The 12,505-nt window shown below is 37.1% G+C and overlaps 1 protein-coding gene across 1 annotated transcript in view; it reads right to left on the bottom strand.

Annotated features, from left to right (window-relative positions):
* glb1 (galactosidase, beta 1) overlaps positions 1 to 12,505 on the bottom strand; it is a 43,736-nt gene that overhangs the window by 12,565 nt on the left and 18,666 nt on the right. The window contains exons 8-15 of the mRNA XM_033993610.3: positions 11,051 to 11,172; positions 10,237 to 10,277; positions 9,522 to 9,634; positions 8,462 to 8,536; positions 6,630 to 6,719; positions 6,085 to 6,198; positions 5,353 to 5,484; positions 4,179 to 4,418 (exon numbers count right to left, since the gene is read on the bottom strand). Of these exons, the coding sequence (XP_033849501.2) occupies positions 4,179 to 4,418; positions 5,353 to 5,484; positions 6,085 to 6,198; positions 6,630 to 6,719; positions 8,462 to 8,536; positions 9,522 to 9,634; positions 10,237 to 10,277; positions 11,051 to 11,172 (927 nt within the window). The remainder of the gene's footprint in view (positions 1 to 4,178; positions 4,419 to 5,352; positions 5,485 to 6,084; positions 6,199 to 6,629; positions 6,720 to 8,461; positions 8,537 to 9,521; positions 9,635 to 10,236; positions 10,278 to 11,050; positions 11,173 to 12,505) is intronic.

A 12,505-nucleotide genomic window follows, 5' to 3' on the forward strand; every position in this document is an offset into this window, starting at 1 on the left:
AATATTGTCATTTAGAGCATTTATTTGCAGAAAATGACAACTGGTCAAAATAACAAAAAAGATGCAGTGTTGTCAGACCTCGAATAATGCAAAGAAAATAAGTTCATATTCATTTTTAAACACAATACTAATGTTTTAACTTAGGAAGAGTTCAGAAATCAATATTTGGTGGAATAACCCTGATTTTCAAGCACAGCTTTCATGCGTCTTGGCATGCTCTCCACCAGTCTTTCATATTGATGTTGGGTGACTTTATGCCACTCCTGGCGCAAAAATTCAAGCAGCTCGGCTTTCTTTGATGGCTTGTGACCATCCATCTTCCTCTTGATCACATTCCAGAGGTTTTCAATGGGGTTCAGGTCTGGAGATTGGGCTGGCCGTGACAGGGTCTTGATCTGGTGGTCCTCCATCCACACCTTGATTGACCTGGCTGTGTGGCATGGAGCACTGTCCTACTGGAAAAACCAATCCTCAGAGTTGGGGAACATTGTCAGAGCAGAAGGAAGCAAGTTTTCTTCCAGGACTACCTTGTACTTGGCTTGATTCATGCCAAAGCTGCCCGATTCCAGCCTTGCTGAAGCACCCACAGATCATCACCGATCCTCCACCACATTTCACAGTGGGTGTGAGACACTGTGGCTTGTAGGCCTCTCCAGGTCTCTGTCTAACCATTAGACGACCAGGTGTTGGGCAAAGCTGAAAACTGGACTCATCTGGGGGTGCTTCAGCAAGGCTGGAATCGGGCAGATTTGTCTTTGTGAAGGACGCGTGAATCAAGGCTGCAAGGCCACAAAACCTAATGCTGGCGTTTTGCTAGCTTAATTGATCAAGATTTGAAGCAAATGGAGCAGGAAGAATGAAGTAAGGACTGTATCCTATCTCTCCTAATGCATGCTGTTAATAAAGTCTTGTTTGACTAAACTGTTGTAGTGAACAGATTCACTGGGTTCAATCCACAAATAACACTCACATAAGTGAGGTATAGTTAACAGTGGTAATGCATGATAAGCACAGCACTAGTTTCTACATTTGGGGTACACATCTGGCACTCAGAACCAAAGATTTCTTAAAATGTTTCTTGTAAAAATCTGTTGCTTTATAAAACAAGAACTGTAGTTTGAATGAATGATTGGACAACCACTTTATACAGGATTTGCATAATTAAAAGGTGGGGGAAAAAATAAAGAAACACCACCTTTCTGTAAAGGAAACATCATCGTCACTGTGGTTTTCTTGTGAACACATTTTTTTGTGGTTGTGAACAACCAGAATATTTTTTATTCTTGGAATTGACTATTTTTATGGAACTGGTAACATTTGAATTGCTTTGTCATGAAATGTACATTTTAAAATGTCTTCATGAAGTGTATCTCACCACCGCAACCTCCACATGAGCTAGTCCTTAATAAGAAGTCATTCTGAACCATGTCTTCTGTTTGGATGATTTACGACTCCCCTTCACTCGTTCTGCACTAATGTTCCATTACCTTTCTGTTGGTGTGTTTACACTTACAACTCAGACCTGAACTGGTTAAGTACAATCAGATTAAAAGATTCTTATCACTGAAGCCATCTGTTTACACTTAGGCACAGACCTAGGCTGGCTCTGGGCCAGTATGCGCATGCATAGCCCCTGACTGCAGTGTGTGCCCGATGACATCATATCCACAACCCCTTGCGTGAAGACATTTCCCCTCCCCAAAGCACAGAGGCGGAAGTGTTTAAATCAACAACAAGCCTGTGATTTGTGTCACTTTTGTGTTTCTACTTCAAGGTAGTCATTCCGTGCTAATTAAGTTTTAATTTTGACATCAGAAATGGAGCAGAGCATTGAAAACGTGCATATCGGACATAAAGGAACAGGTGTTATTGTATACATTTACACATCAGGCTGACAACTCTTCTTTTATGTAAATGTAATCAATAACTCCTGTTTATATTCTTACCCATGATGAAAAAAAAAACTTATTTCTGCTATTCAACAAAAGCAAAACTAAATTTGTTAATCACTATAAATAAATGTCTGCGACTTTATATTTACCATATACCCCCCGCCCCCCCCCCCCCCCCCCCCTGATAACTAGGGATCTACCTAAATCGCGATTTCGCGGAAATCGTGAAATTGAGGCGTCACCGCGAAATTCACCTCTTAGGGGCCAATGCATACAAACATGTACGGAGAGGAAAAAAAAAGAAACCTCGTTTAAATGAACTACTGCAAGAGACGCAAACTGGTGTCTTCCTTCTGTAGACACACACACAGACACAGAGTATACACAAGCACAGTGCACAAACACTCAAAGGTGCATTCACACAGAGTTTGGAGTTTTTGATAAGAGACTACATGGAGATACACGTTGGGTGCGCACACACACACACACACACACACACAAAGACAGTACAAGCACTCATAGGTGCATTCACAGAGGTTTGAGTTTTTGAAAAGAGACTACACATAGATACATGTTATGCGCACACACACACACACACACACGTACACACGCACTCACAGAAATACAGTAACACAAGCAAAGTGCACAGACACTCATAGGTGCATTCACACAGAGTTTTGAGTTTTTGATAAGAGACTTCACACATGTTGATACACACACGCGCGTGAGTGCAAGTCCTCTCTCATTCTCAATGCATTACCCGAAGTGAGCATGAATCCGTCAATGAAGAAGCACTGCACAACAGCTACTTTCATGTTGCTACTTTCAACAAGATTAGCTAGCTACCAGTAGCCTACGTTTCTGAGAAAAGATTACCACAGCATCAGGATCACACTCACGCACCATCTCTCACCCCAACAATGAGTTGACTAGCTCGGTAGCTTGCTATCATTACTAAATTTGATTCCAGCTAGATTATAACATACAACAAAGTAATTGCAACTAAACATAACAACCAGTCTCAATGCATAATGTTTGCGACACAAATTGTCTTACTTCTCACCACATCGCAGTTTCTGTCCTCAACGAGTTGAACCGAGAGCGCGGTCAAGCGGCGCAGTTATTGATGCTTTCAACCTGCACTGAATTGACCTTCCCTGGACTCTGATGTTTTCGCCGCGCGCTAATACAAGCTACAGTATGCCCAAACCCGTTTTGAATTGATGCAACTGCTTATGTCTTTGGAGAAAATACGATCGATCGCTATTTAGCTTCAGAATCACACATTAAACAAAAGGCTACTACAGAGGCTGCTGAACAGAACGTAAAATAAACAGCTTTCAGAAACCAAACTGGAGTGTCAGCCCAGACAAAAGGTATTCCTGTCTGTAAGTTAAACCAATACTGAAACGATCCAGCACAGCCACCTCGCTTCAACCTGCTGCTTCCTTTTTTTCGCAGTTTGAATTTTAGACCCGAATAGCCACGTTCTCTATGTTTTGACTCGGTACTAATAAAATACATTTTTGGATGGGACAAACAATATGACAACGAACATGCTGCATACATTGACTTTATTAAAGTATGGCAGATGTCCTTGTGTAACCGAGATTTTGGGGCTGTTTCTAATCGATTTCGACATCTGTATACCTTGGCAAAGCTTTGCCTTAATTTCCAACTAATTCAGCAGATGCAGAACGTGCAGTCTCAATGTGTGGGCAAGTCAACTACTGGGGGATGCTGCATGCCTGCCTTTAACAAATGACGGTACTCTGTTTTAGTAAGGAAGCAAGTACCATTATTTTTAGGCTTCAGTGTGTTCTGAAATACTGTCTACTTAGGTTTATTTAATGTTTAAACAGGTCCACGAAATCCTAATTCTATTCCGCAAAACATACCCGTGAAAAATACGTAAATTTACCTTGATTTAAGTAGACCCCTACTGATAACCCTTACGATGATACACTTTGGAAAATAAAGCGTATACATTTAAATTCAATAAACTTCCATTAGCTTGCTGCTTTATTTTCCAAATACATTTTTAGTGCCGTGATCCATATAATTAAACAACAATTATGTGCTGGTCTAAAAGCATGTTACTTTTAAACAAAAGACTGTATTCGCCCGAGAAGGATTACCTTTTCTGAGTGACTTTACTGTAATTATTTGTTTAATTCTAGACAGAATTGTACATTGTATTTTTAAATTGACAGCGGTGGCAGAGGACGGATGTTACTGACCTGCTTGTTGTGTTTCATAAAGTACAGAAAAAAAAAAGCACAGTACCTTTCTCCAGCCAGGGAACCTGATGTAGGTGTCTTGAGGTAGATCAGGTATCCCACTAGGAATCTTAAAGCTACCTGCAAAGAAGGCAGGAGCAAGTAGTTTGGAAGGTGAAGGCGCTCCACGTCTGTATTCTTCTCTTTCGTTTAAGAGGCCACTGCTGACTGCATTGTCAATGTTCAATGTGTAGATTAACCAACCGCTCAGGAGATTTGGACCCAGAGTAAGATTGGACACAAGACCCTGTGAAGAAAACAGAGCCTCTTAACTTGCTTCACTGAGTTTACTGTACATTTACTATGCATTGCAAATCTAATTTATTCAAACCCATTTGCTACAGTTCAACACAACAAAATTTAATAGCACCTGATGGAAAAGGATGGACTATTATTATTTATTTATTTCTTAGCAGACGCCCTTATCCAGGGCGACATACAATTGTTACAAGATATCACATTATTTTTACATACAATTACCCATTTATACAGTTGGGTTTTTACTGGATCAATCTAGGTAAAGTACCTTGCTCAAGGGTACAACAGCAGTGTCCCCGACCGGGGATTGAACCCACAACCCTCCGGTCAAGAGTCCAGCGCCCTAACCACTACTCCACACTGCTGCCCTAAAACATGAATATTTAGTGTCTCAGATTTAAGATGACCAGACTAGCCTTGCAACTCACATCCTCTTTTTGGCCTCCTGATTCTTTATTTATTGAACAATTAAAAAAAAAAAAAAAAAAGGAAATTATGGTATTGAATGCATCTCTTGCCTTTCTTTTTTTGTGGAGAAAAGAGTAGATTCCCTTCACAGGGATGGAAAATGAAATAATAAATGATTCTATTTGCAACAACGTGCCTGTGTTTTGGACTGAAGTTGCACGTGCACAAAACACACAACGCAACCTCATTGTACTTACCGCAATACATTGTAACTGTTTTTTCAAGATGGAGGGGGTAATAGATAAATGAGATATAGGCTATGTATTTCAACAAGATACAACCTACATGCCAATTGAATGTAAAAATATATGTATTTTCACCAATTTCTGCAGTTAGACACAAGGCCCTGTTAACAATCCTGTCTCCAAGTCACTGTTCTGGAGTTGTCCACCAGTATTATTAACTGCACAGATGATGTGTCGGATGTGTTGGGCTTCTAAATGGTAGACACATACCTTAAAGTCATTGATGTATTTGCCATAGTTTACTCTGCCCATGTTCTCCACAAGTATGTCAAGCTTATTTCCAGCTTTTCCAGTAATATTAATTGTTAACGTTTTGTCTCTCTCAAGAATACCATTTGGAACCTAGGCAGAAAAAAAAGCAAATCAAGCCCTCCCAAGTCAGCTTTCATTGTATAGTATAAGTGCACAGTGATAGATTGTTAGTAGTTTACTAAAAAGTTTGATGAATTTGTAGAAGCTCTGGCTACTTTGTAGGCCAGCCATCTCGAGTTGGGGTTATAAGATTGACACAAAAAAAAAACAACTTTAGAATTAGCCTACCTATTTTTTTGTATCAGTTTCTACATAATACATGTATAAACCACTCAGTCTAACAGACAGGATACACAGATAAGTTGATTAACCCACACATTTATTCAAGCAGCTCACTATTAGCAGACCTAACATTTCCACAAGGCTAATGTGCACCCCAATTATCTCTGATTTGTGGGCTTGTGTACCCTCGTGTGGCAGAGCTGAAGCCCTGATGGTAACTTAAAAAGTAAAATAAAAAACAAAAACATGCAAGACTGTGGTCAAGTCAAATTGGATAATTAAGCAGTGTTTGGCAAACAGCTAGTAGCAAAAAGCTAATAATATCCATTGTTTTTATAAATGTTTACATTTATTATATAATTTTTTGTTTTGTAAATGATTTTCCACTATGGAGTCATAAACACTCACCCCATCAACAGTCACATAGGCACGGTCATGGATACCATTTAATGGTGATGAAAGAGGGATCGGCTCACTGCAGTCTTTAGGTAAGACTGTGCGATACAGAACAAATCCAAAATGCTGAAAAGAAAAAAATATATATGTATATCACTGAAATCCTAATATGACATACCACACAAGAGATGACCAGCAATTTGAAACAAGTGTAGTCAATTAAGTCCTATGGACACCTGAGCTAACCATTACAACATGCCCATTTATATCCGCTAGTTTGATGCAAAAATTACACATCAGTCTAGAAAAAAAAAATAATGAATGTAGGCTTAAACAATAAAGTTCTGGTCAGAACCTAAAAATAGGCATGTACTTGAAATTCTAGGAGAATATTTGATTTTTAAGAGTTACATTTGCATGCAATGTGTATGGAATCAAATAATGACGCAAACACATTTTAAACAGGGTGCTTAAAACAGCATTTAAGAACCTACAACACTTGGAAAGCCCTGAAAATCCTGATTATTTCATTTATAAGTCATTTCTAATGTTCATACCTGGTTCATTTCAATGAAGGTCAAAGGGTAGATACTTTTGACAGGTCCGGAAGACGACAGCATATCAAGGGCGTCTGTGACTGTCAGAAGCTGGTGGGGGTGGGGGGTGGGGGGAGAAAGGTGTCAAACTATTTAGGTGGTGAGGCTTTTATACCAATTTCCCATTTAGAATGTGGTTCCTATCCACCTATGGTACACAGCTGATGCAAGGAAATGTTTATACAAAACTGGGAACCCCTTTGTCACTATTAGCAAAGGCCTGTATTGCTAAATCCCGTGTTGCTGCCTTGCCACCAGAATGCTGTGAGCTGACACATTATTAGCACTTGCAGCTCTATTCCAACACATTAACCACAACACCAGCTCTGTGGTATTTCTTTTAATCTGCACTTCTCAGCATTAAAAAAAAGAGAGACCTAGATTATTAAAATGAAAACAATATATTCTGATGCCAACAGCATTAATGAAGCAGTAAAAGGATATTTTGTACCAGTTCAGTCTTTAGTTATTTTAACCTGCTGTCAATAAAGTCAATTACATATAGTGTTTAAACACCTACACTGCTGCTGTAAAATAACTGTACAGTACAATAGCCAAAAAAAACCCCAAAAAACAGGAAGAGTCACTAGACCAGCAGAACTGTTTGCAAAGAAGGCATCCTGTGAAAAAGATGCTGCACTGACTACACACTTCTGTTTACAGCAAGTTTTCTCTTAGCTGAAGTGTTTTCCAAGACAAAGTTGACCACCGGACACAATATGCCAAGGCCAATCACGATATGAGTCAATTAATTCAAAATGTATGTATTACTTGTCATGATGCACGTGCATCAACATACGAAATGAACCAAATAAGTAAGAGAAAAGAAATAGGCAAGTGTATGTTAATAAACAATAATAATAAACTAACTGAAAAACTAAATTAACAAAACACAATTACGTATGGTAAAAATGCAGCAGCATCTCCAACAGTAATTATTAATTCATTTTAACACAATGGTCACTGACACAGCACCGCACTACATGCATTAAAAAAATGCAGCAGCAGCTCTACATTATCGAACTTGTTTCGATTCCAAAATTGACGCATCACCGTCATACACCAATTCCGGACTCAGTGTGCCAGGTGCAATAGGGAATGCACATGGTTTGTTTTTTTCTGTTTAGATGCATGTTAAATTCGTATGCGTTATCAGATCCAGTGCGCAATGGCCTTTGTGCTCTGTGTGATAGTAGAGAGCCGCAAACTGCCTCCATATGCGTAATTGAGGTTGTATCTCTGTAAATGCATATTTATTTGATGTTTTATTTTTTTCCTCAAATTAAGGGTGGGAAATTTTGGCTGCATCTTAAATTCGAAGGAATACGGTGCTCTTGCGATCAGTTTTGAAAAGACTGAATAAACCATTTGAATTTGAGTTTGATAATGAGTTATCAGGTAACAAAACAGTACTGTATCAGTTTTGAATCGGTTAGCAACTAATCGCTATCAGTGACGAAAAGGTGTTCTTTTAAGCAAACTTCCTGTTCCTTTAGGCGGAGCATTTATAATGGAAAAATTCTGTTTGACCACAAGGTTGTTCCCTAAGCCGAAGTGTTCTCTTAGGAGGTGTTCCTATATGCGTAGACTATTATATATTTAAATACAGTTGTATCACTGTTGCAGAAGACCACAAGCAAAGATGGGTTGTGATGCTAAAAATATATTTGATCGACATAACTGTACATGGTATGTCCTCGCTGCATAGGGAAGAAAATACATCAGTAAGCTTCTGAGTATAAATGTTCTACAGACAGAATCAGTTATCCCTGTTTAAACTTAAATTTTTTTACCGGTTTCATTTTCACAGCTCCATAGGCAAATTTAGGGGTTGACGGAGGTATTGGACCATCAGGTACTTTTCTGTACTGTGAAGATAATAATTTAAAAGTTATATTAAACCATAATTAGCAACACCACACATTTATGTTTATGTATATCGTATTTGTTTCTTTTTTCCATTTAGCCACACATTTTTAAAACCACACACATAATACAATACAACACAATTCACATTTCTATTGCACCTTCATCACAAGGATCCCAAAGTGCTTCACAGACAAAATAAATTAACAATTAAACCATTACATTAAAACAGTCTAATTCAAAATATAACAAAACAGAAATTTAAAAAGAGATACTTTTAATTGTAAAATCTGAAAAAAAAGATAAAAAAAAAAAAAAAAAAAACATTGTGAAAAAGGAAAACTAAGATTAAAAAAAAAGTTATTTTGTAAAATAACCATAACATTTGTTGACAACTCTTATAAAAGTTCATAGTATTTTTGCAGTTTTATCATGCTTTTACCCTGGTTTGCCTTTTTTTTTTTTTTTTTTTTTTTTTTTTTTTAAATATGCTTTACCACACCTTGCATGCCTTTATAATGCTAACCATGATTTCACTATACTTTATTACACTTTGTTATGCTTTTACTATGGGAACATCAGCACTGGACTAAAAAACACATTCAAACCACAAACCATCAGCAGAGTAAACACTACAACTCTGGAAAGGGCGAGGGCGAGGGCTAGGGGGGGGGGGGGGGGGGGGGAGGGGCAGGGGCAATATCTTTTAGCAGCCCAGCACAGCTACAAAACAAAACAAAATTAACAACACCGATGTTACTTGGTTTTCACACCATTTTTGTGTATATACCGTCAGACTTCAAATAATTGCAGGGTCTCAAATACGCGCCAGGTCTGCTGGCAAATATTGTAAATAAATGCCAGAGGCATTTAATTGAAGTTTTATGGTTTATATATATATATATATATATATATATATATATATATATTAGAACCGTGAACAGGCTTACAGATAGAGACAATTGGGGAGTGACAATAACAGCTCACCATTTTTATAACATCCCGTATGGCAAAGTATTTGTCAGTCAGATCCCCTGCCTCAGACAGAGGAGAGTCATAGTCATAGCTAGTGGGCTGGGGAGCATATGGGGTGTTTGCACCTGAAGGGAGGAGAAATAATAATAATAAAAAAAAGAAAACAACATAGAATAGCAATTACTTCGAGGTTGATTCGATTAACTTTTACCCACTGGGATAAGTCACCCAGTTTATTTTTATTAAGAGTATTTTTCAGCACAGGGCAATCCCCTGAATGACACTAATCCCATCCAAGAGGATTCAACAGTTTTGCAAATGCTCTAATAAAATACAGCTGCAGCTTTTCCTGTCGGGTTATACAGTAGGATGATACAATTAAACCCTAAGTGGTAATATCTACTTAGGTGTATGCACAGTATGTTGTTGGATATGCTGTCCTCTGAGACAAAGTTAAACGTCCAAGCCACATTTCAAGTGCATTAACTTTTATTCTGAAGACAGACAGCCAATGATCAATTACTGTAGATATTTACACTTTTCCATTCTAACTTAATTTAAGTCCTGGACATCTATTCATTACTTCAATGAAAAATATGTATCTTCATTCACATTTCAGGTTTGTCATCCTCAGTAGTGATAATCTGTTAATGAGGTCTGAATTTGCCAAACAAAATAAGATAAAACATTTAAAATTCATTACTGGTTAAAAAGTCAAACCTCTCACCATTCCAATATGCAAAGTTAGTTCCGCCAATAAACATATATCTGAAATAAAAATAAAGAATAAAAACAGCATAAGAAACATTCACAATTATTATTATTATTATTATTATTATTATTATAATAATGACATATCTTTGCTATTCACTTTCATTGGGAGTTCTTGGGATGTTATTTTGTGATAAAGTGACATTGCACAGTTTGGGTTAACAAACATTATAAAGAGTCCACAGCAAAGCAGACTGCCAAAGAGCCTGATAGCCTGAACATAAGAAAGTTTACAAACGAGAGGAGGCCATTCAGCCCATCTTGCTCGTTTGGTTGTTATGTCTGATGGCATTCAGCTGAAGTCAGGCTCAGAGCGTGAGCAGAAGATAACTGACTTTTTATTATTACATCCATGTCCAAAAAACACACTAAAGCATTAAGTAAACATGGAGGCAACAGTCTTCCTTGCTTGTATAAAATCCTCAACTTTTTATCCACTAAGATTACTATTGTCAAAATAGTCTCTGACTGATGCCGACCTATACTTTTTAATGGCCTGTATATCATTGTGATATAATTAACTGTTCCTTAGCTAAAGCTAGTAACCCACAATAATGCAGAGTCCAGTATTGTTTTTCTTCAAGCACAGAGCATACTTCTGGCACACTTTTTTATGCTCAGACTTAGATGTATGTAGTTGAAATAAAAAACAGAATGTTCTGATGTGTCAGCGTGCTGCATTGTAACAGAATGTTCTGATTTGTCAAAAGTGCTGCATTGTAACAGAATGTTCTGCTTTGTCAAAGTGCTGCATTGTAATTGGTACTTACAGGTTGACGCTGGCTTCAGCTGCAAGGATTTCATTCAGTGACTTTGCTACAATGTTTTTGTCAACAACTGAGTGCTGCTCACCCCAGTGGTCCAACCAGCCCGTGTAAAACTCAGAGTTCACCTGCACAGCAAACATACCCATGTAGGTTAAAAATACACAGTTTCATTTATTAACTAATAGCACACACGTTAATGAAGACTTATGTAGATCATACATGTTTGGGAAACTATCAAAGAGGGAAAGACTGTAATAATTATCTCTGTTCCAATATACACATGCTTACAAGTCAGAAAATAAGATTAAGCCAAGATTTAAAGAGGAGTGACATGATATGCTTGGACCATAAAGCAAGTTTGGAGGTAAAAAAAAAATGTAAATGTACTTTTTCAGGATATAAAGTCAGGTTATGGCTGTGCAGACCTAACCTAATAATTTGTTTCTTTGGACAAAATACTTGAAATAGAAAGGAAATGCTGAAAGGGAAATGGTATCCGCTATAAAAAATATTGACTTATGTTGGTTTCCAGATTAAACAAAACAAAAGTGCAGCATTGCACGTAAACAAGGGGATGATAAAGTTGCTGTAATAGGTAAAGAACACTTCTGGGAAGGTACTTCAGCAAAAGATAAACTAGTCACAGCACTGAGAAAGAGTGTGACAATTCTTGGAGTTTCAGTTCTTTAAATCTAAAACAGACATAAGTTATATCTGGCTCGATGTGTTTTCAATGTGGGAATCTTCAAAACTGCAGCAGTGCAAATATGTTTTAGAAGCAATCACTAATAGTACTTATTAATAGCTTTAAAAACAAAATGCCAATAAAAAAAAAATCTGATACACGTTTACCATAATGTGTGCATATTTTTACAATGGAAAATGTGAGATCTATGAAGTCATGGAAATAAATATTTATTAATATTTACTGGGATTATTTTGTTAATACTGTACTTTAAAACATCACACCAGACACAGTCATTTCAATACTGAAAAAAAAATTAAATAATAATCCCTATAAATATATGTGGGTTACTTGGGATTTCTAGGAATAAATGATAGAACAGATTTCTAGCTGGTCTGATTATTATTTTATTATTATTGAAATAAGTTTATTATCAGTCATAATTAGCTGTTTTAAATAGAAATATGTCCCCGGTGTTCTATGGGCAGTAGGTTTGTAAGATAGTTATAAATACTCAATACATTTAAAAAAAAAAAATAGAAAATTATGTTTACTCTCTAAAAGTATCTTTTAACTTGCTGTTGGAGGTAAGCTGAATCAATCACATATTGCAAGCAAACCATTATTATGAATAACACTTGAAAATTAGGTGTTAATTTTGGGGTCTATCTGGTCAATATTTGTAGACATTGTGTGTTTTGAAATAGTTGTACTTTTTGTATTTTTACATTATAGGTTATCAGTATCTGTTTGTATTCTAAATAATCTGCAGT

The sequence above is a fragment of the Acipenser ruthenus genome, chromosome 3, assembly GCF_902713425.1.
Source record: "Acipenser ruthenus chromosome 3, fAciRut3.2 maternal haplotype, whole genome shotgun sequence".
In the NCBI taxonomy this organism is placed as follows: domain Eukaryota; kingdom Metazoa; phylum Chordata; class Actinopteri; order Acipenseriformes; family Acipenseridae; genus Acipenser; species Acipenser ruthenus.